Source organism: Danio rerio, chromosome 1, assembly GCF_052040795.2.
Source record: "Danio rerio strain M-AB ecotype USA chromosome 1, GRCz13ab, whole genome shotgun sequence".
NCBI classification, from domain to species: domain Eukaryota; kingdom Metazoa; phylum Chordata; class Actinopteri; order Cypriniformes; family Danionidae; genus Danio; species Danio rerio.
The window spans coordinates 37556333-37577865 of NC_141021.1; the positions used below are offsets into that span (position 1 = coordinate 37556333).

Sequence of the window (21533 nt, forward strand, 5' to 3'; positions counted from 1 at the left end):
ATTCTCAGCATTTGTTGTGTGTGTAGGCCTTGTCTGTGCCCAGATCTGTTGTTCCTGGTTTAAAACCTCATCTAGTGTGTTTTGGATGGTTTTAGGTTAGCTGAAGTTTGACCAGTTCAGATAAACATTTTTTTTTACTCCGCGAGAGATGTGGAAAACAGATGTGCTGTGAAGCTATTAATTGACGCAGATGATTTCACTCAATATATGTCTAAAGGGGTGTACACTTGTCGGTGTACACTGATTGAAAAAAAAAAAAACACCTTTTGTAAGGTACTCTCTTGTCTTTTTTGAGCTGTCATCTACATTTAAAGTCAAAATTATTAGCCCTTCTGTATTTTTCTTTTTTTTTTCTTTTTTCTTTGCTGTTTAAAAAAGAGAAGATTTTTAAGAACTATTTTTGTTTGCCTTTGCCATGATGGAAGTACATAATATTTTAAATAAAACAACTAGGACCTTCTCTGGAAGAAACAAAAATGATCAGAAATATGGTGAAAATTGCCTTGCTCGATGAAATATTGCTTGAGAAATATTTGAAAAAAGAAGAAATATTTGACGGGAGGGCTAATAATGTTGCCCTTACTTTATGGTTGCTTGCCTTATTTACAAAGGATTAGTCACAAAAAGTCAGCGTTAAAATGTTTCCAACCTTTCAAAACCTTCTCTACATAGACTGCTGTTGATCTGAAATGTCCCAGGAATGGAAAGTGTATTCAAGAGTGGTCAACAGATCAGAGTCCAGACAGAGATGAGGAGGAAAAAGCAGGTCACTCTTCTGCTTTACCAGGTACTGTAAAAGTCAAAAATAGTTCAAACATCTACAAGTAATAGACACACCTATGACAGCATTTTAGATTAAGTTATTATAAAAGATACCTGATTTATTTTGCCACATTTGTTTGTTGATTTTCTCCCTTTAAAAAAAGGATGATTTTAAAGCAACTGTTAAATTTATTTTTAATCACCTCTGAGTTTAATTCACTCACCTTTGTGTCTGACAATGTAAACTAGTATTAGAGTCAAAATGATCACCAGCCCCAATACTCCACTGCAGATGTACAGATATGGCCATAACCAAAGCAGATCGTCATCTGGCACTGGATTCAGTACAGACGGAACTGAACAAAATAATATTGAAGAGCTGTTAAAAATTATCATAAATTAATTTCAATATACTTTGTGTTCAAATAAATCAGTAATCAAAATAAACATTCTCACTTAGATGAGTCATGGATTGAAATGGTAATTTCACTGAAAATATATTAAGAAATATGTCGGAAGAGGCATTTTAAAAACACATTGAGTAAATAATTACATTTTATTGTAAAAAAAAATGTGACTTACCTGTTACAGTAACATTAATTAGATGGCTTAAAGTATATCTATATGTATCTTCTTCTATACACCTGTATAAACCTGCATCCTCCATTGAGATGTTCTGGAAAACGAGGAAAGCCATTCCTTCATGCTCTGCTGTATTCTTCCATTCAGTTTTAATGACATCTGAGTGATTTAAAGCTTTGCAGGTATCTCCATAGATTTTACACCATGAGATTATTGGGATCCTCTGACATCCATGATAAGTTACAGTACAGTTTATCTTCAGCTCTGTCATAACATGAGATTTAAACACTGTATGCCGTGGTATTTTCAACCTTGTGACACACTGTGGCTTAGACCCTGAAAGAATGAAGGAAAACAAAGAGAGAGAGAACTTTTATGTTTGTTAGCAATTTTGATTATCTATTCTGTGGTAGATTTTCCCCTATATTCATCAGACATAAGCAGAACTAAAGAGTGGGTCTCCATCTGTTCTTGCAAAAATATTTACAGGTCTACACTTGACACTTTACAAATTTTTGGGTAATTTGACTTCATCAAAAAAGATCCTCTGCATTCCCCAGTCAACACATGCTGATTGGGTAATGTCTCTTACCTTTTGAACATTATCACATGAGAAATAGGGTCTCTAACGTTTCACTGTCTTGACTAGTTTAGATAATATACTTGACTAGACTAGACTCCAAAACCTTTAAATATGCTTTAATAACAATATCAAATGTGAGAGTTTATTTAGGATGCATACATTACATAGACAAATATTAGTCTAATATTTAACCAATGTGAATGCTTCATTGTACTTTGTAATCCTCTGTCAATAGGGAAACTTGAGGTTAGTGAGATACATTGAGGTGTCTAGATGTGTTTGCTGTTTGGGTATTACACAAATTAACTTTGAGCCAGTCATTACAATAATTTAGCTTTCTGAAATATATATAAATTTTAATCCTGCAAGAAAATGTAATCTTAGTTGTTTTATAAAAATTTTTTTTAAAGTACTATTTTTCCATTATTTCCTGAGTGATATTTATTTAATAGAGCAACACTGTAAAAAAAAAAGGAAATTCATTCATGTTGACCCAACACAAATGGATTAAGTTAACTTAATTATTTTAGTTGGAAATTTAACATAAACATAAACATTGAACATAAAACAATTAAGTTGTCCCCCCAAAAACAATCTAGTTGGTTTAAACAATATTACATAAGTAGTTTGAACAAGCACCAAATTTCTAGTCTTTATTTTATAGTTTGGCTGGAATAAAAGTCAATAGTATAAGCCCGCTTTAGAACTTTAAGCTTAAAATTTATAATCTTGCAAAAAAAAAAAAAAAAAAAAAAAGTTAAATATTATGTACTGTCATCATGGCAAAGATAAATAAAACTAGTAATTAGAATATATTTATTAAAACTATTATGTTTAAATATGTGTTGAAAGAAACTAGATAGATTTTTAAAAGAATAAAAATTTAACAGGAGGGCTAATACTTTTGACTTCAACTTTATATGTAAAAAGCATATACAGGTTTAAACATCAAAGCTAAAACAAAACATAAAATGTTCTACTTGTGTTGTGTGTTTTTAATACTTTTATCTGCTTTTCTGCTCCTATTTTCCCCACATTCCAAAGACATGAGGTACAGGTGAATTGGGTTGGCTAAATTGTCTGTAGTGTATGAGTGTGAATTAGTGTGTATGGAGGTTTCCCAGAGATGGGTTGCAGCTGGAAGGACATCCGCTGCGTAAAACAAGCTGGATAAGTTGGCAGTTCATTCCGCTGTGGCGACCCCAGATTAATAAAGGGACTAAGCCGATAAGAAAATGAAGGAATAAATATCTGCTTTTCTTAAAAGCACTTATTCTTTAATTACAAATAACTTGTGTGATTTTGCTGCTGAACATATCCAACAGACTACAAATTATGTAATTATGTAATTCAATTCGGATAGATATTCTCCTGCAAAGATTACTTGATTTAGGAGTGAATGGTGACCTTATTTCGTGGATTAAAGATTTCCTTTAAAATCGTCCTCAAAGAGTAGTTGTTAACGATAAGGTGTTTAAAACAATGATTGTAAATACAGAAGTTCCACAAGGAAGCATTTTATCGCCCTTACTTTTTTCTCTTTACACAAATGAACTTAAGATCCAGGATTCAGGTTTTAATTTATTTAAATATGCAGATGATATGGCACTTGTGGGCCGATTGACTAAAAGAGGAACAGATGGAGATACCTTGTACTATAATTATATAAATCTGCTTCAAAATTGGTGTAAAAAAATCAATTTTAATAAAACTAAGGAGATGATAATTAGCAGAAATAGACTAGTCCTTAGTCAAGGGTTTAAACCTCTGGTCCTTGAGGGACATGAAATAGAGACAGTTGGCAGTTTCAATTATTTAGGAACAGTTATTGACAGTGGATTAACATCTGCTGCAAATGCAGAGTGCATTTTTTAAAATGCAATGCAGAGATTATATCTCATTAGGAGGTTACAACAATTTGGTGTGAGTCAAAATGTTCTGGAGATGGTATACAAGAACTTGGTTGAAAGTGTTGTGAGTTTTAACATTATAGCATGGTATGAACTGTTGCCAATTAACGAAAAGCAAAAACTGTGTCGAGTAGTAAAAATTGGCAGTGCAATTGTAGGTAAAGCACAAAGACAACCAAATGAAATTTATTCAATGAGAATTTAACAGAAAGCACACATCATTATTGAGGATTGTTCCCATCCCTTTTAATATCAAATTTCAGTTCTTGCCATCAAAAAGACGTTTTAGGCAACCTCAAGTAAAGAAAAATGTGTATCAAATGTCCTTTGTGCCGAGTGCCATTAGAATTTTAAATACTGGGTTTAAAGTATGTAAACGTTTTTGAATTGAGTTTTTTAAAAATGTTTTTTTTTTTTTTTAAGTGTTCTATGTGATAACAATGAGTGTGTTTGTGAGGCATGTTTTTTCTGTTATGTGTGTATGTGAAGGTTGATCTGTTTGTGTGGTGAAGCCAAAGATGAATTTCCACTCGTGGACAATAAAGTAAAGTAAAGTAAAGTAAAGTAAAGTAAAGTAAAGTAAAGTAAAGTAAAGTAAAGTAAATAAAGTAAGAATACACTTCAAAATTTACACATGGCTCTAAAGCATCACATTTATAACATATTATTAACTATGGTCTAGCAGATTTTAATACTCACAATCTGTGTTGCTGCTGACTCTTTGCGAAAGCAGTAAGAGAAATGTGACAAATTTGCAGATCATCTGAAATACACAATCGCCCATTGCTGAACATATCTTATCAGAAAATGTGTATTTGAAGTTAACATAAAAGTGAGAGCTGTACACATTGTTTGACATTAGTCCACTCACCTTCTATGCCTTTCCTTTCACCTCCTTGGATTTTTTTCAGCTTTATTTGTTTTTAGAAGATATTTTTGTACTTCAGTCGGCTTGGTGTCTGTATCTGTTCTTCTTTCGTAAATGTCAGTGTCAAACCTCATCTAGTGTGTGTCTAGTGGTTTTGGTCTGAACCTTGTCCAGGTAGGTGTTGTAGACTATGCATTAAGACTGCAGTTACTTAGTGTTTAATCATCTCCAACTTAGATTCTGTTAGTTTTAGCTGGGATTTAAATTTAAGTGTTACCAAATATTTTAAGTTGCCCCATCACAAAAAAAAAATTATAAATACATTTTAAATTGTTATTAGATATAGTTTTAACAACTTTACTGAAATGTGTTAACTCTAATTTGCAATAATAAATAAATATTCATCCTCAGTAAATACAGTTATTTAGTTCTAGACTACTGTCACATATGGGTTCAAAAACAGAAAAAATATGCCTTTATTCTTTCTGAACTGTTCATGATGTATTAAGACTTTATCAATTGTTTTTATGAGGATGGGCATGTATTTTGGGACGTAATAATTTTGTATGCATTCATCCTATCACAGTGCCTTTTTTAAGAAAATCTGCATTGAGCCTATCAAGATCTCTATAAAAATTAGACACATCAGACTCCATGTTTCTAAACTTAACTTTCAGCATCACACACATACGACCACACAAATTTGTTTTGCAAATGTTCTTAAAAGCTGTTTGTTAAAAGGTCAGTTTAATGTGGTCAATGTTGGATCTTTTCAATAAATTTGTAGCATCCAATATTACACTAAACGTAAAAAGTATGTCTGTATAATAGATTTTAAGCTGTTGAATAAGCTTTCAATACATGCATGCTGTACATTTTAGCATACAGTATGCACAGATTTAAAGCTAAACATGTAAATTGTTTTATTTAATAATAAACCTTATGAACAAAATATAGTTTAAGCAAAACTCAAATAAGTAGTTTTACAGAGCCCTGTTTATACAGAGTGATAGGAAGTAAAAGGAGCCACCACTTCCTGTCTCTTGCTAGACAAACTTATAATCCCCTTATAAAAACACGACTGATAGCTTTTTAGTTACTGTTACAGAAAAAACAACCGTTAAAGTCCTCATATCATAACTTCAATGTAATATATACAGATTCAAATAAATACGTTTCGTATTCATTTGAATCTCTCTCTCTCTCTCTCTCTCTCTCTCTCTCTCTCTCTCTCTCTCTCTATATATATATATATATATATATATATATATATATATATATATATATATTGGATTCTAAAGGATATATAGCATCATCTTAGAATTATAGATTTTATCTGACATTTTTGTCAAAATTGAGTTATTGGCATATTCTTATTCGATGAAAACCTATTTACATTACGGGATGTTTTTTATTAGTTGTTCACATTTTAAGACTTTTTATTTTAAAAACAAATGTTACACATACTTGTCAAAATGTCACAAAATTGTAAAAAATGTAAAATTTAAAAACGTTACACATACACATGTTTGCTAAGGGTGTCACGATCCTTCAAATCCTCGATTCGATTACATGTTCAATTCTAAAGTCACGATTCGATTCGATTTTCGATTATGTATAATTAATTAATAACAAATTAATTATTAGTAGCCTACCGTTTAAACTACCTGACTTGCAAGGTCTTTGTTTTACCCATAACAAAATATTACAGTAAATGAATAAAGGTAAGTTACACACATAATTACAACCTGTCAATCACTTTTTTCTGCGGGACTTGTGAATAGGCAGTGATCTGTGTCATTATAATGGCGTCGGTAAAAAAGGTGCACAACCAACAGAAACCAGCCAACAGTACCTGAGGTGTTCGCTAAAATGACTAAGTACTTGTGTGAAAGTAAAAGATGGAGACTGCCTTGACCCGCTGTCTCGAGCGCATGACAATGTGTGTGCGTCTGTATCTGTGTGTGAATGAGTGTGTGTGGTCATGTGATGTGCGTTTTCAGAGATAGAGAGGAAGTAGGGCTGCTCAGAAATGCTACATGCCAGTGTGGATGTGGATCGTTGTCGTTCTAAAATGCCATTTAAAAACAAAGACATATTAGTGTACACAGGGCCTGAGTGTGTATTTTTCGCGAGCGGATTTGCAACGGGTGCGGGGCGAAGGATCGCAATGCGCCCATCGTCTATCATCCCAACCGTAATACGTACATAGCAGAGCTTGCAAACTGTGTTTTTTTTTGTCGACAACACGAACGTTGTCAACATAACTAACAGGAAATCCAAAATACATTTACATTTACATTTAGTCATTTAGCAGACGCTTTTATCCAAAGCGACTTACAAATGAGGACAAGGAAGCAATTTACACAACCTAGAGCAACAATGAATAAGTGCTATAAGCAAGTTTCAGGTCTGTAAAGTCTAAGAAGAGAAGTATTAGTAGTATTAGTATTTTTTTTTTTTTTTTGTACAGTTAGTGTGATATTCAGAGAGGCAATTACAGATTAGGAAGTGTAGTGGAGACTAAATAGTTGAGTTTTTAGTCGTTTCTTGAAAACTCTGCTGTTCTGATGCAGTTAGGGAGTTCATTCCACCAACTGGGCAGATTGAGCGTGAGCGTGAGCGAAAGTGATTTCTTCCCCCTTTGGGATGGAACCACGAGGCGACGTTCATTCACAGAACGCAAGTTTCTGGAGGGCACATAGATCTGCAGAAGCGAGAGCAAAATACTTCCACATCAGCGACTTCTTTGAAAGAGGAGAGGATTTAAGCTCTGTCGACGGGTCTCCTGCGTCTGCAGTTTAACAAGCACTTCAACAAGCATGTTTTTTTCCCGCTTGGCAAGCCAAGCTAACGTGACATGGGGCGTGGCAGCATCGACGATTCTATTTTTTAATTCGATAATCGAAGTTGAGCATAAGTTTTGATCGATTTCGATTAAAAATCGAAATCGTGACACCCCTACTGTTTGCTAAGTAATGCAAAAACTTTGAAGCTCAATATCTCAAAATCATTCAGAACACAGATAGAACCGTATAATTCCAAGGAGACGATATATAATACTGTCATTTACCAATCAATTACAATTTCATACTATGACCTAATTGGGAATTATGCACAATATATAAAAAATAAATGTCGAGGCAGTGGTGCAGTAGGTAGGGCTGTCGCCTCACAGCAAGTAGGTTGCTGGTTTGCTGGTTCGAACCTCGGCTCAGTTGGCGTTTCTGTGTGGAGTTTGCATGTTCTCCCTGCCTTTGCGTGAGTTTCCTCCGGGTGCTCCGGTTTCCCCCACAGTCCAAAGACATGCGGTAATAATAAAGGGACTAAGCCGACAAGAAAATGAATGAATGAATGAATATAAAAAAATAAACATTCAGCATGGGATTTTGTTTCTATCAAGAACTGACATAATGCAAGTTAAAACAAATCTTAACAATACCTAAATAGCTATTTTGCTATTTATTAAATGCAAATGTCCTCAAGTGACAATTCTGAAAATGGAAATGTATACAGCTAAAATCAAACATGGGATGACACTCTTGATGATAACAACAACAACAACAATAATAATAATAATAATAATCATCATCATCATAATAATTGTTATTATAATCATAATAAAATAATAATAATAGGCGGTTCATACCGCTGTTTAATAAAGGGACTGAGCCAAAATAAAAATTTCTTTACATATTTGTAATGAGTTTATTAAAGAAAAAAATTATTAATCAGAGATTCACAAATACAACACATAATATTTCTTAACCAATTGTGGAGTGATATCAACAGAATACCATATTACTACAACACAATTTAAACTGGAGTAAATGAACCAGGTTTTGCTAACTAAAAATAAAACCATCAACAAAAAAATCCTTCTTTTGTTGCAAAAAAATAAAATAAAATAAAAATCAAAAGATTAAAAACACCCAAGGGAATGCAATATGGGGCACATAGTCAGTATTGACCAACATTAACTAATACTGAACAATGCTTCATTTTTACATAATTTATTAATCATATTTCAACATTTGAAGAGTTCAGATCCAGAAACATGGATGAATATGCTGTGTTCATTCTATCTTATTTCAATTTAAAGGGAATGAAAATAACTTATTCTTTGCCATAAAAGTGAAAATACTGAATGGAAGCTTGAAAAAAAAAGTTAAATTTTAAATCTTCATTTACTAATGAATTATTAAAATCCAACACTGTCCATTAGTAAATGATTTTAAATCTTCATTTATTAATGAATTATTAAAATCTAACACTGTTCAGTTAATGCAAAAAGTGAGTTGACATAAACTAACAATAAACAACTGTATTTTCATTAACTCATTTTGTTGACAAGCATGAAAAACTTTAATCAATGTATTGTTTATTGTTTGTTCATGCTAGTAAATAAGTCTACCATAATGTCCATAATGTACCAAAAATGTACAACCATTTTTTGTTTAAGCTAAATACAACTTTGTCATTTTTAAATAAAAATGACAATAATCTTAAATATAACTATTTGGGGAAAAAATATATAAAAAAGTGTACAACAAAAATATTAAATCATTAGAAAAAAAAATCTAACTGTAAAAAAAAACCCCAACAACAGACACAATAATTCTGTAAAAAAGACATTTACAGAGCAACCTGCACATTATAAAAATAATAATAAAAAACATCAAATACAATAAAATAACATCATGACAATTAAACGATTAACACCCTATGTACTTTTCCCAAATACTTATACATGTATTATGCATGCATTTATAATGCATTTTAAAAATCGTGTGTGTGTATGCGTAATTCTGTTAATTTTGTTCGTTTCTTAGCCGCGGTATACAACAGAAGTCAGCAGGTTTGGGTTTAGATGAAGAAGCAGGTCTCTACTCTGTGTTTCGATGTCCTTTGGAAGTAAAAGAAAAGCAGTGAAAAAAAAGCATTTTTCATATCATAAAGAAACAAAATAAAAAAAATCCACCGACTTAAAATAAAATATTAGATACCTGATTTTTATATTTTCTTCTCGATTCGCTCCCTATACAAATCAAAATGATTAATATAAAAAGTTCTTAAAAATAAACCATTGGATCTTAAAGCTGCTATAAAGTTGAGTTTAAACACTGAAATCACTCACCTTGGCATCTGGCAAAGTGAAGTAAAAACGGAGTTGAAACTATAAACAGCATCAATGCTATTCCAGTGCAGATATACACAAAAGTCCAGAGCCACGGCTGATCATCATTCTGAAGTATGTTCAGATCACCCAATGCTGTAGGCATTAAAAAATAAAATAAAAATAAACTCAAGAGTTGCTGTAATTATGATGGCATAAATAGTCAACAGTATAATATAATGTGTTGTAATGGTAATGCACTAACAAGTGTTGCACGAAGTGAATAAATTCATGAACTCATTTTCTTTATCTGTTGAAAATATAATAAAAGTGTCTTGATAAAAAATTTAATTATAGTTTAACATTTATAAGCTACAAAGTGTCTCAATATGTACATTTAGAAAAAAAAGTGTTATTTACCTGTTACAGTAACATTAATAGCGTGGCTTACAGAATTGTCGCCTTCTAAACACCTGTATAAACCTGCATCCTCCATTGAGATGTTCTGGAAAACGAGGAAAGTCATTCCTTCATTCTCTGCTGTATTCTTCCACTCAGTTATAATAACATCTGAGTGAATTAAAGGTTTGCAGCCATCTCTATAGATTTTACACCATGAGATTATTGGGATCCTCTGACATCCATGATGAATTACAGTACAGTTTATTTTCAGTTCTGTCATAATATCAGCTTTAAACACTGTGAGTCGTGGCACTTTCAGCTTAATGAGACAATACTCCTTAGTCTCTTAAAAAAGGAAAACAGAAAAAAGAGGCAAAAAATCAGCACAAGATTCTTCATATATGCTAGCTCGCTTAATATTTTCCTTGATATTATCCTCTAAAGAAACTCCCACTCAACTTCTTGTTTTTACAAATTTAAATGTACTGAACATAAAACAAATAATTTGTTCCAAAAACACTTAAGAATTTTGTTGATTCAGCTCAATTTAAATAAGCTGTTAACACTTTAACTATACACACTACAAATCATTTATTAAGCATGAGCAAATAGTGAGTTCATTATTGGTTAAGTATTAACTCTACATAATAGACATTCGTTGGCAGTTTATAACTGCAGCTACACATGCTCTATTCTTGACCTATAAGCACCTATATAATGTGCTTAATAATTGTATTTTCATACTTTGTTAATGATTATTTTTTCATTGCAAAATTAAGTCTCACAATTTTTACAAACCATTTATTTGAAATAATTTGCTGTTTTTCAAAGATTATTCAGATTGTAAAAGTAGATTATTAATAAACTATTTAAATGAATATTTATATGTCTTAATTTTCAGGCATATACTAATAGTTAATTTGTACGTTAATAAATTGACTAACTAACTTAATTTACGTTTACTAACTTAACGTCATCCAGTTTTGTGAACTAATTTAAAGTGAAGATTATTTATTATGCTTTTTAAATCTCTCATAAATGTAAATTATAGGGTCAGTTAAATTCTAAACAGCAAAAAAGAAAATAAAAGACTTTATTAATTTTCATTAATTTGAAGAAGCACAAATGAAACTGCATTAAATAAATAAAAAAAATCTTTGCAATCTTAACTAAAATAAAATTACTGAGCAGTTTAAACTTTGATAAATAACATTGAAATGTTATATCATAATTGGTTGTTAAATTAATATATTGATGTTTTTTTATCCAATTTTACATATATTTTTACACATTAAACTTTACAGTAATTTTACGTTTTAGATAAGATTACAAAGATGCATTGTTCATTTGATACTGAACCTTAAATTGTCATTTATTAAGGATTTATAAAGCCTAAATAGTCCTCACTTTAGATTAGGTCACAAAACTGCATGAAGTTGACTCAATAAAGCATTTATTAACATACAAAGTAACTATTAATATATGCCTGAATAATACTATATAAATGTTGATTTGAATAGTTTATTAATAATTTACTAACTCATTCTGATTGATCTTAAAAACCCTCAACTACTCTTAAAAACAAATCATTTTTAAATAATGTGATTCTTAATTTAATCATGAAAAGTTAATCAATAACAAAGTATGAAAATACAATTATTAAGCACATTATAAATGTGCTTACAAGTCAAGAGCCTTTGTATTTGCAGTTCTAAAGTGTTTACTAACATCTATTAATGTAAAGTTAATGCTCAACAAATAATGAATTCACTATTTGCTAATGCTTAATAGATGTGTAGTTATAAAATGTTACCGCAGTTTAAAAAAAGCAGCAAAAAATAAGCAGTGGTTATTTTTCTAGTGATCTCTGAATCTTAACATTTACAGAACAAAATTTAACCTTAAAGATAAACATTTGTGTTTGAAGCAAATATTTATCAGCTTTTACTAGATTAAGATATATGTATTAGATACTGTATTACATGATTGTATTTAAAAAAAGATGACTTAAATGCATTGTACACATAATGTTTCTCAAACAGCACATTAAGCGATTTATTATTCATTACATGAGATTTTGATACTCACCATTTGTTGCGCCGCTGATGCTGTATGATAGCAGTAGCAGAAAAGTTACACATTTGCAGATCATCTAAAATACACAATCACCCTTAGCTGACCACATTTTATATATAAAAAAGCAATAAAGTGCAGAATAATAAGAGCTGTACACATTGTTTGACATGAGTCCACTCACCATCTCTGCTATTCCTTTTATTTCTTGATTCAGATCTTCACCTCGTTGGATCTTCCGCTTTTCACCTTTGTTGATTCTGAGCAACTATATTTTGTATAGGCCTCATGTGTCTGTGCCCAGATCTTTTCTTCTTTGTTTAAGACCTCATCCAGTGTGTTCTAGGCTAGCTGGAGTTTGACCAGTTTAAATAAACATGCAAATCTTGCAGAAAAAAACACCTCTTTAGATTTAGTCAAGTGAATGTTTAAATTTGTGAGATTTCAAAAACAGGTACAAATGAAAAACCTTTGACAGACTAGTCTGGTCCTATTTGTGGGCTCTTGCCAGTGTCCCTTTTGTCTTCTGGTTTTTATTTTTACTCTGCGAGAGATGTGGTGTGAAAGTTGCACAAGAAAACAGATGTGCTGTGAAGCTGTTAATTGACGTAGATGATTTTACTTAATATATGTCTGAAGAGGTGTACATGTGTCATAAGAGGCTACATTTGATTGAAAAAATCAATGATTGAAAAAAAAACCTTTTGTGTAGCACTCTTTTGTCTTTTTTGAGCTGTCATCTCTATTTAAAGTCAAAATTATTGGCTATTCTGTACATTTTTTTTAAAAGTGCTTTTTAATAGAGAGAATATAGTTTTAATAACTCATTTCTAAGAACTATTTTCGTCAGTTAAAAACTGTTTATATTTAGGCCAAAATAAAACAACTAAGACTTTTTCTTAAAGAAAATTGAAAATTGCCCTGCTACATAAAATTTGAAATTTGAAAAAGAATAAATATTTCACACAAGGGCTAATAATGTTGCCCTCATCTGTATGGTTGTTTGCCTTAGAGTTTTGCACAAAAGAGTTCATCACAAACATCACAAACACAAACATCGAAACCTTCTCTACATAGACTGCTGTTGCTCTGAAATGTCCCAGGAAGGGAAAGTGTATACTACAGTGGTCAACAGATCAGAGTCCAGACAGAGATGAGGAGAAAGAAGCAGGTCGGTCTTCTGCTTCACCAGGTACTGTAAAAGTTAAAAACAGAAAGTTCAAACATCTATAAGTAATAGACCCACCTTTGACAGCATTTTATACAAAATTATTTTAAAAGATACCTGATTTATTTTGCCACATTTGTTTGTTGATTTTCTCCCTTTTAAAAAAAGGATGATTTTAAAGCAACTGTTAAGTTTAATTTAATCACCTCTGCGTTTAATTCACTCACCTTTGTGTCTGACAATGTAAACTAGTAATAGAGTCATAATGATCACCAGCCCCAATATTCCACTGCAGATGTACAGATATGGCCATAACCACTGCAGATCGTCATCTGACACTGGATTCATTACAGTAGGATCTGGGTTCAGTACAGACAGAACTGAACAAAATGATATTGAAGAGCTGTTGTAATGATCATAAATAAATTCCAATACACTCTGTTTTGATGGTCCATGCTCAAAGCGCAAAACGCAGGGTGCAAACGCTTTCAGGGCGTGTCAGAATCCACTTTTGCTAATTTAAGGACGAAAAAATCTGCTTTGCACCATGGCGCATGGTCTAAAAGGGTTGAGCTTATTTTCTTAATGAGTTATAGGTGTGTTTTCAGAATAAACCAATCAGAGTCTCATCTCCCATTCCCTTTAAGAGCCAGTTGTGTCGCGTCATTAGCGCATTTGCTATTTACATGACGTAAAGTAAGTGGAAGTGGAAAACCTGAGCATTTCACTAGCAAGAAAACAGTTAAACAGAGCATCTGCAGCGCGAGAATGAGAGATAAGGCATCTCATAATCTAGTTTCACTTTCGCTCTTGTGGATAGGGAAATCTTTTACGCACAGACATTAATTAGCCTATAAATAATTAATTTAGTTTGTTAAGCACAAAGATTTGTTTCAAAACTGGTTCTAAATTCACTTCTAATTTCCAGCAAGCAAATAAATTAAAATAATAACGAAGTGTGCTCAAAAACGTTCGAGGTTACTAAAGTAACCCTTCGTTCCCCGAGGAGGGGAACGGAAGCACTATAAGTGGATTTGATTTGTAAAATCCACGCATTGGGAGGATTCGGATCAGAAGCCGCTTGTCTGGAGAGTATTGAACGGGCCAATGAATGAAATTAATTGGTAGCGTAAGCTTGCGCAGGTGTGCGACATCTGCAATTATCTCAGCATATAAGCACACCTGAAGCCAGCAGACGCCATCCTTTTAAGCTGAAGAGACTTTCAAACAGCTAAGGGACAGTCATTATGGCGACGGAGTATAGTGCTTCCGTTCCCCTCCTCGGGGAACGAAGGGTTACTTTAGTAACCTCGAACGTTCCCCTTCGGGGGGAACTTCAGCACTATAAGTGGATTTGATTTGTAAAATCCACGCATTGGGAGCCCATTGAAAGCGCCATAATGACTGCACCTTACCAACACCCCCGATGAGGAGATAGTCAAGCAAGCGTGACGCACCCACATCATGGGGGGCGCGGTCCTCCAACGTGTCCCTGGCCCTAATTTATCCTACTTCAACAGAAGTTTTACGGATTTAGATATATTTTTTGGGAAGTCGTGAGCATCTAGATAATTCTAGGAAATACGACAGTACGTTGGGAAGCGTGCAATCCCGATAGGGAGGACGCTGCGGAGGCCATCCGTTACCCAAGGGGGGGATAGATGGCAGAATTTACATATGGACTAGCCCTAAAAAGGGGGAGTACGCATAGCAAAAGAGTGGTTAGCGGAGAGGGAAGACACGGGTCCGCCCAGGGGGGGGACTTAACCGTGGCGGAATAAGCATATGGGATCGCCTAGTGGGGATCACGCATAGCAGGCACCTATACCCAAAACGCGGGCTGACCAGCGGGCAGACCTACAACGTAGTGGGCCAGCAAGTGACTCCTCCGCTGAGTCAGTGCTGGGGGCCACGGAGGAATCTGCAGGGCTCACCTGACGGGGAACTTTACTGACAGATAAAAAAGGCGCTTGTACCTCCGTGTTAGGGAGAATGGCGCAGCAAGCGTGTTTCAACACCCTACCGAGTTGTCTCCTCAATCACCAAAGGGTTACCTAATACCCTTGAGGAAACCGGCTCCACTCGCAGATTGTAAAACCTTGCAAATGTGTTGGGTGTCGCCCAGCCCGCAGCTCTACAGATGTCTGTTAGAGAGGCGCCGCGTGCACGCGCCCAAGAGGATGCAACGCTCCGAGTGGAGTGTGCACGAACTCCCGGGGGACACGGCTGACCTCGACTCGAATAAGCGAGTGAAATGGCATCCACAATCCAGTGGGATAATCTTTGTTTCGATACGGCACTTCCCTGCTGCCGACCGCCATAACAGACAAAGAGCTGCTCAGATGATCTAAAATTCTGAGTACGGTCCACATAAATGCGCAGAGCGCGAACTGGACAAAGTAAAGAAAGGGCTGGGTCTGCCTCCTCCGGGGGCAGCGCTTGCAGGTTCACTACCTGATCTCTAAAGGGGGTGGTAGGAACCTTGGGCACATAACCGGGGCGGGGTCTCAGGATGACGTGAGAGTAATCCGGCCCGAATTCCAGGCACGAGTCACTGACCGAAAATGCCTCCAGGTCCCCGACCCTCTTGATGGAGGCCAACGCAACCAGCAGAGCTGTCTTCAGGGACAGAAATCTTAGAGATACTGATTCGAGTGGCTCAAAGGGATCGGATCGCAGACTCGTGAGAACGAGGGCGAGATCCCAAGAGGGCATGAGAGGGGGGCGAGATGGATTAATTCGCCTAGCACCCCTAAGGAACTGGATGACCAGGTTATGCTTTCCCACGGTGCCGCCAGCTACCGCGCTATGATAAGCGGAGATGGCGGCCACGTAAACCTTGAGAGTGGAGGGCGACAGCCTGCTGTCCAACTTCTCTTGAAGGAAAGAGAGCACAACACTAATCTGGCAATTTCGGGGGTCTTCTCTGCGAGAGACGCACCATTCAGTGAATAGACTCCACTTCAGGGCATAGGCGCGCCTCGTGGAGGGGGCTCTAGCCTGAGTGATGGTATTAACCACCGCAGTCGGTAGGTTACCGAAGTCTTCCTCGCGTCTAGGGACCACACGTGGAGGTTCCAAAGATCGGGGCGAGGGTGCCAGATGGTGCCCTGTCCCTGAGAGAGTAGGTCCTCTCTCAAAGGGATCCGCCAGGGGAGGGCCGTCGCAAGGAGTGAGAGCTCTGATATCCAGGTCCGGTTGGGCCAAAGGGGCGCAACTAGCAGAACCTGTTCCTCGTCCTCCCTGACCTTGCACAGAAACTGCGCGAGCAGGCTCACTGGGGGAAACGCATACTTGCGCATGCCCCGAGGCCAGCTGTGGGCCAGTGCATCCGTGCCGAGAGAGCCCTCGGTCAGGGAAAAAAACAACTGGCAATGAGCGTTCTCGGGGGAAGCAAACAGATCGATCTGGGCCTCCCCGAATCGCGCCCATATCAGCTGAACAGACTCGGGGTGGAGTCTCCATTCTCCAGGGCGTAACAGCTGTCGTGAGAGCGCATCGGCTGCACGATTGAGCATGCCTGGGACGTGAATGGCGCGCAGCGATTTCAGCCGCGGGTGACTCCAGAGGAGCAGACGGCGGGCGAGCTGAGACATGCGGCGAGAGCGCATACCCCCCATGCGGTTGATATACGCCGCCGCCGCCGTACTGTCCGTCCTGACCAGCACGTGTTGCCGCTCCAGCACCGGTAAAAAGCGGTGGAGAGCGAGGAACACTGCCAACAGCTCTAGGTGATTGATATGAAAATGCAGCTGGGCACCCTTCCAGAGGCCCGCAGCCGCATGCCCGCGACACACGGCCCCCCAACCCGTGTTGGAAGTGTCTGTTGAAACAACAACATGGCTGGACGCCTGTCCTAGAGGCACACCGGCCTGTAGGAACGAGGGGTCGTTCCAAGGGCTGAGGGCGCGGCAACACAGCGCAGTAACCAAGACCCGGTGTGTGCCCGCGTGCCATGCGCGTCTGGGGACCCGATCGTGAAGCCAGTGCTGAAGTGGTCTCATATGGAGCAACCCGAGCGGCGTGACGGCGGCTGCGGATGCCATATGCCCCAGGAGCCTCTGAAAGAACTTCAGTGGGACCACTAGTTTGCTGTCGAGCTCACTCAGACAGTTCAGCAACAGGCGAGCGCGTTCCTCGGAGAGGTGCGCTACCATGGTGATCGAGTCCAGCTCCATCCCGAGAAAAGAAATCCTCTGCACGGGGGCGAGTTTGCTCTTTTCTTGGTTGACCTGAAGCCCCAGTAGGCGGAGATGCCGAAGCACCTTGTCCCTGTGCATAATCAATTGCTCCCGCGAGTGGGCTAAAATCAGCCAGTCGTCGAGATAATTGAGCATGCGAATGCCCGCGAGCCGAAGGGGCGCTAGGGCACCCTCCGCGAGTTTGGTGAAGACCCGCGGAGACAGAGAGAGCCCGAAGGGTAGGACCTTGTACTGCCACGCTCGACCCTCGAACGCAAACCGCAGAAATTGGCGGTGGCGTGGAAGAATGGAGACATGGAAATACGCATCCTTCAGGTCTATGGCTGCAAACCAATCCCGAGGACGAACGCATTGGAGAATGCGCCTCTGCGTGAGCATTCTGAACGGCAGCCTGTGCAGACAGCGGTTCAAAACGCGCAGATCTAGGATTGGCCGTGACCCACCGCTCTTTTTGGGTACGATGAAGTATGGGCTGTAAAACCCACTCTCCATCTCGGCTGGAGGAACCGGCTCGATTGCACCCTTCGCCAGGAGGGCAGCAATCTCCTCTCGCAAGACAGGGGCGGACAGGGGGCTGACCCTGGAGAAATACACGCCCGTAAACTTGGGGGGCCGTTTCGCGAACTGAATCGCGTAACCGAGTCTGATTGTGCGTATGAGCCACCGCGAGGGGCTGGCCCGCGCTAACCAGGCATGCAGAGCCCTCGCTAATGGAGTCATCGCTACAATCGCTGACGTACCAGCGGTGGGGCAGCGCGGAGTGGGTGTGCTGATCCGGGAAGCACGAGGGTCCCGCGGAAGAGCTGGAGGAGAGCGATTCGCTCTGGCTCCGCACCCTGACTCCGGAGAGGGGGCTGGAGGGCTGAGGGAAGGGAGACCGTCCCCCCAGCGCTCGTGAGCCACTGGCGAAGCACGTAGAGTCTGCGAGCCGGAAGGCAGCACGTCCCGGACTGGCAGAACTCGTGCAGTCACATCCGGGGAAGGGAAAAAGTGCTCTTTTACTGATGTTTTGGTGGCACTGAAAAGTACCGTTGTTATCGGGGCCCCGCCCTCCAGCGGGGAAAGAGCAAGTTTCCTCTTCTCCGGATGGCCTGTCTCAGGGACGCTTCGCGGTCCGTTTACCGGACTTAACGGCGCCCTGGGCAGGAGGGGCTGCCTGCTTTCGAGGTGAACGCCGCGCCCGCTTGGCCGGAGGCGCAGGCGGGGGCGGGGCAGCACTCGTTGGCGGGCGCCCTCGGCGAGGAACAGCAGAGGTGGATGGCTCGGCGGGCGGAGCGGGCTTACGGCCACGCCGATAGATGACATTGCCCATCAAATCCGACTGCTCTTTCACCGCCTTGAATTCCTGGGTGAATTCACCGACGGTGTCGCCGAACAGGCCAGCCTGGGATATGGGCGAGTCAAGAAAGCGAACTTTGTCAACGTCGCGCATATCGGCCAGGTTTAGCCAGAGGTGGCGTTCCTGAACCACAAGTGTGGACATCGTCCTCCCCAGCGCACACGCGGCGGACTTAGTAGTCCGAAGAGCATAGTCGGTCGCGGTGCGCAGCTCATGTAATAAGCTTGGGTTGGACCCGCCCTCGTGCAGCTCGGCCAGCGCCTGCGCTTGGTAGCGCTGGTAGGTGGCCATCGCGTGCAAAGCAGAAGCAGCCTGGCCCGCAGCCTTATAAGCTCTGGCTCCGAGGGAGGCAGACAACCTACAGGCTTTGGACGGGAGGCGGGGCAAACCCCGCCACGTAGAGGCGCCGCGCGGACAAAGATTGACCGCGATAGCGCGCTCCACTGACGGGATCGCCTCATACCCCCTGGCAGCTCCGCCGTCAAGGGCGGTGAGGGCGGAGGCACACGCAGCACGGGCAGAGAAAGGTGCCCTCCAAGACTGCGTGAGCCTACTGTGCACTTCCGGGAAGAAGGGGACGAGAGGCTTCGAAGGCTTCGCCTTCTGGTCCTCTACGTAGCACCCATCTAGTCGGTCCGGCCGCGGAGCTGGGGGATAAACCATCTCCAACCCCACGGCCGAAGCAGCCCGGGAAAGCACGGCTAATATGTCCGCTTCAGGATCCGATTTGACAGCGCTCACCTGCCCGGAGGGGGCGAGCGGGTCCGGATCTTCGTCGGACAGTGAAAGCCCACCCTCCGATGCCGCGGAGGACATCTGATCTCCGGTGTCAGCGAGTGTGAGAGCTACCATCTGGTTAGACGGATCACTCTCACCACCCGAAGCTTGGATGGAGCGCCGTGAGGAGCGAGAGGTCCGCGAGCCCGTGGGCGGCGGATTATCTCCCGCTGAAACCCTCAGATCTGCCCGAGCGCCCGCTGCTTTTTTAGAACAGGAGGCAACTGGGGTGGCTCGCTCTCTTGCGAAAGTTAGCCGCGATCTTAGCTGTGCAACGGTCATGGCATCGCAATGACGACATGAACCGCCCGCGAGCACCGCATTAACATGCTGGACCCCCAAACATGCAATGCAGTGATCGTGTCTATCATCCGGAGCCAGGAAACCCCCGCATCCAGAAACGCACAGTCGGAGCGCCATCCTGAAAAGGACGTGCTGCACGACTGTGTTGCTCTTTTAGGAAAGTTGCAACTATACGCACCGCTCTGGAGGACCGGACCCAAAGAACCGCAGGCAAGGGAGTAACCCAGCTCGACCGTCTGCCACCGCGAAGACCCACTCTGGACCGGGAGACACACTCGTTCGCTCTGAAGTGCTGATCAGCAAGAGGAACCCTCATCGACTCACTCAGAAAGGATCTGAAGCGAAAAGGATGGCGTCTGCTGGCTTCAGGTGTGCTTATATGCTGAGATAATTGCAGATGTCGCACACCTGCGCAAGCTTACGCTGCCAATTAATTTCATTCATTGGCCCGTTCAATACTCTCCAGACAAGCGGCTTCTGATCCGAATCCTCCCAATGCGTGGATTTTACAAATCAAATCCACTTATAGTGCTGAAGTTCCCCCCGAAGGGGAACCCGAGTTATCCTTTGACATCCTTGATGAGTTACAGTACAGTTTATCTTTAGCTCTGTGATGCCAGTAGCTTTAGACACTGTATGTCGTGGCACTTTCAGCTTTACAACACACTGTGGCTCAGACCCTAAAAGAATGAAGAAAACTATCAAAAATTGCAGAAAGAGAACTTTCAAATTTGTTAGCTTTATTGATTATCTACATTCTGCGGTAGATTCTCCCCTATAGACATCAGACATAAGCAGAACTAAACAGTGAGTATCCATCTATTCTTACAAAAATATTTACATGTCTACAGATGTTACTTTACAAATCTGTGGGTGTTATATATTTACCATTAATATAACATGAGTAACACACTGAGACGATCGCTGTATTAAACACACTTATTTGTTTTACTAAAGAAAATGTAAACACAGCCATACTTCTTCTGGTACAATGTATCACTGGTATCAGGACAACTAGAGCGCCCTCTAGCTTTGCAACATATAGTGCATACATTACATATTCCTCACCACTCAGTATGATTGTACTTCAGTTAACGTGGAACTTCAACAAACAATTAGACACCTTTACAACATAAACTACCAATCTAGCAATCAATCTAAAATCCCTACATCCCTAGAAACTACCAACTATCAATCTAGAATCCCTACATCTATACTAGAACCCTTCAATGAACCACATTGTGGTTATTCTCTTTAAGGAACAATCAACAGAGACAGTATTAAATTATCCCACACAGTTAAACCTTAAGGACTACAACGTGCTGGGGCTTGATGGTATGCTCAGGATAATGCTAGTCTCTTTGTGAGGAGTTTGTTGCAACACCTCAGTATCCTTTGTAGATGCATCCTCGAATTGTGTTGAGCCAGTTGGAACTGAATTGAGACTG

The 21533-nt window shown here is 39.6% G+C and overlaps 3 protein-coding genes and 1 long non-coding RNA gene across 5 annotated transcripts in view; 1 reads left to right on the forward strand and 3 right to left on the reverse strand.

The window, feature by feature from the left end:
• Positions 1 to 21533, forward strand: part of LOC147846911 (uncharacterized) — a 405197-nt gene that overhangs the window by 263567 nt on the left and 120097 nt on the right. The gene's annotated exons all lie outside the window — the stretch shown is intronic.
• On the reverse strand, positions 337 to 5852 carry LOC147846919 (uncharacterized). 2 transcript variants are annotated; one of them, XR_015476706.1, is made up of 7 exons: positions 4709 to 4877; positions 4537 to 4600; positions 1345 to 1680; positions 1219 to 1251; positions 987 to 1118; positions 877 to 914; positions 337 to 790 (listed from the first exon to the last, which is right to left on the reverse strand). It is a non-coding gene; the product is annotated as an uncharacterized LOC147846919 (long non-coding RNA). The 2 variants fall into 2 exon arrangements; XR_015476707.1 differs by lacking the exon at positions 1219 to 1251 and having other exon boundaries at positions 4709 to 5852.
• On the reverse strand, positions 8386 to 13289 carry LOC147846920 (uncharacterized). The gene is made up of 7 exons (XM_087237364.1): positions 12481 to 13289; positions 12312 to 12375; positions 10242 to 10568; positions 10087 to 10131; positions 9843 to 9977; positions 9712 to 9743; positions 8386 to 9611 (listed from the first exon to the last, which is right to left on the reverse strand). The coding sequence occupies exons 1-7, from the start codon at positions 12481 to 12483 to the stop codon at positions 9534 to 9536; spliced, it is 684 nt and encodes a 227-aa protein (XP_087093490.1). The 5' UTR covers positions 12484 to 13289; the 3' UTR covers positions 8386 to 9533.
• The window catches only part of LOC147846921 (B- and T-lymphocyte attenuator-like), a 66533-nt gene continuing 58432 nt past the window's right edge, over positions 13433 to 21533 (reverse strand). The window contains exons 5-6 of the mRNA XM_087238358.1: positions 13692 to 13844; positions 13433 to 13491 (exon numbers count right to left, since the gene is read on the reverse strand). Coding sequence (XP_087094484.1) covers positions 13433 to 13491; positions 13692 to 13844 — 212 coding nt within the window. The remainder of the gene's footprint in view (positions 13492 to 13691; positions 13845 to 21533) is intronic.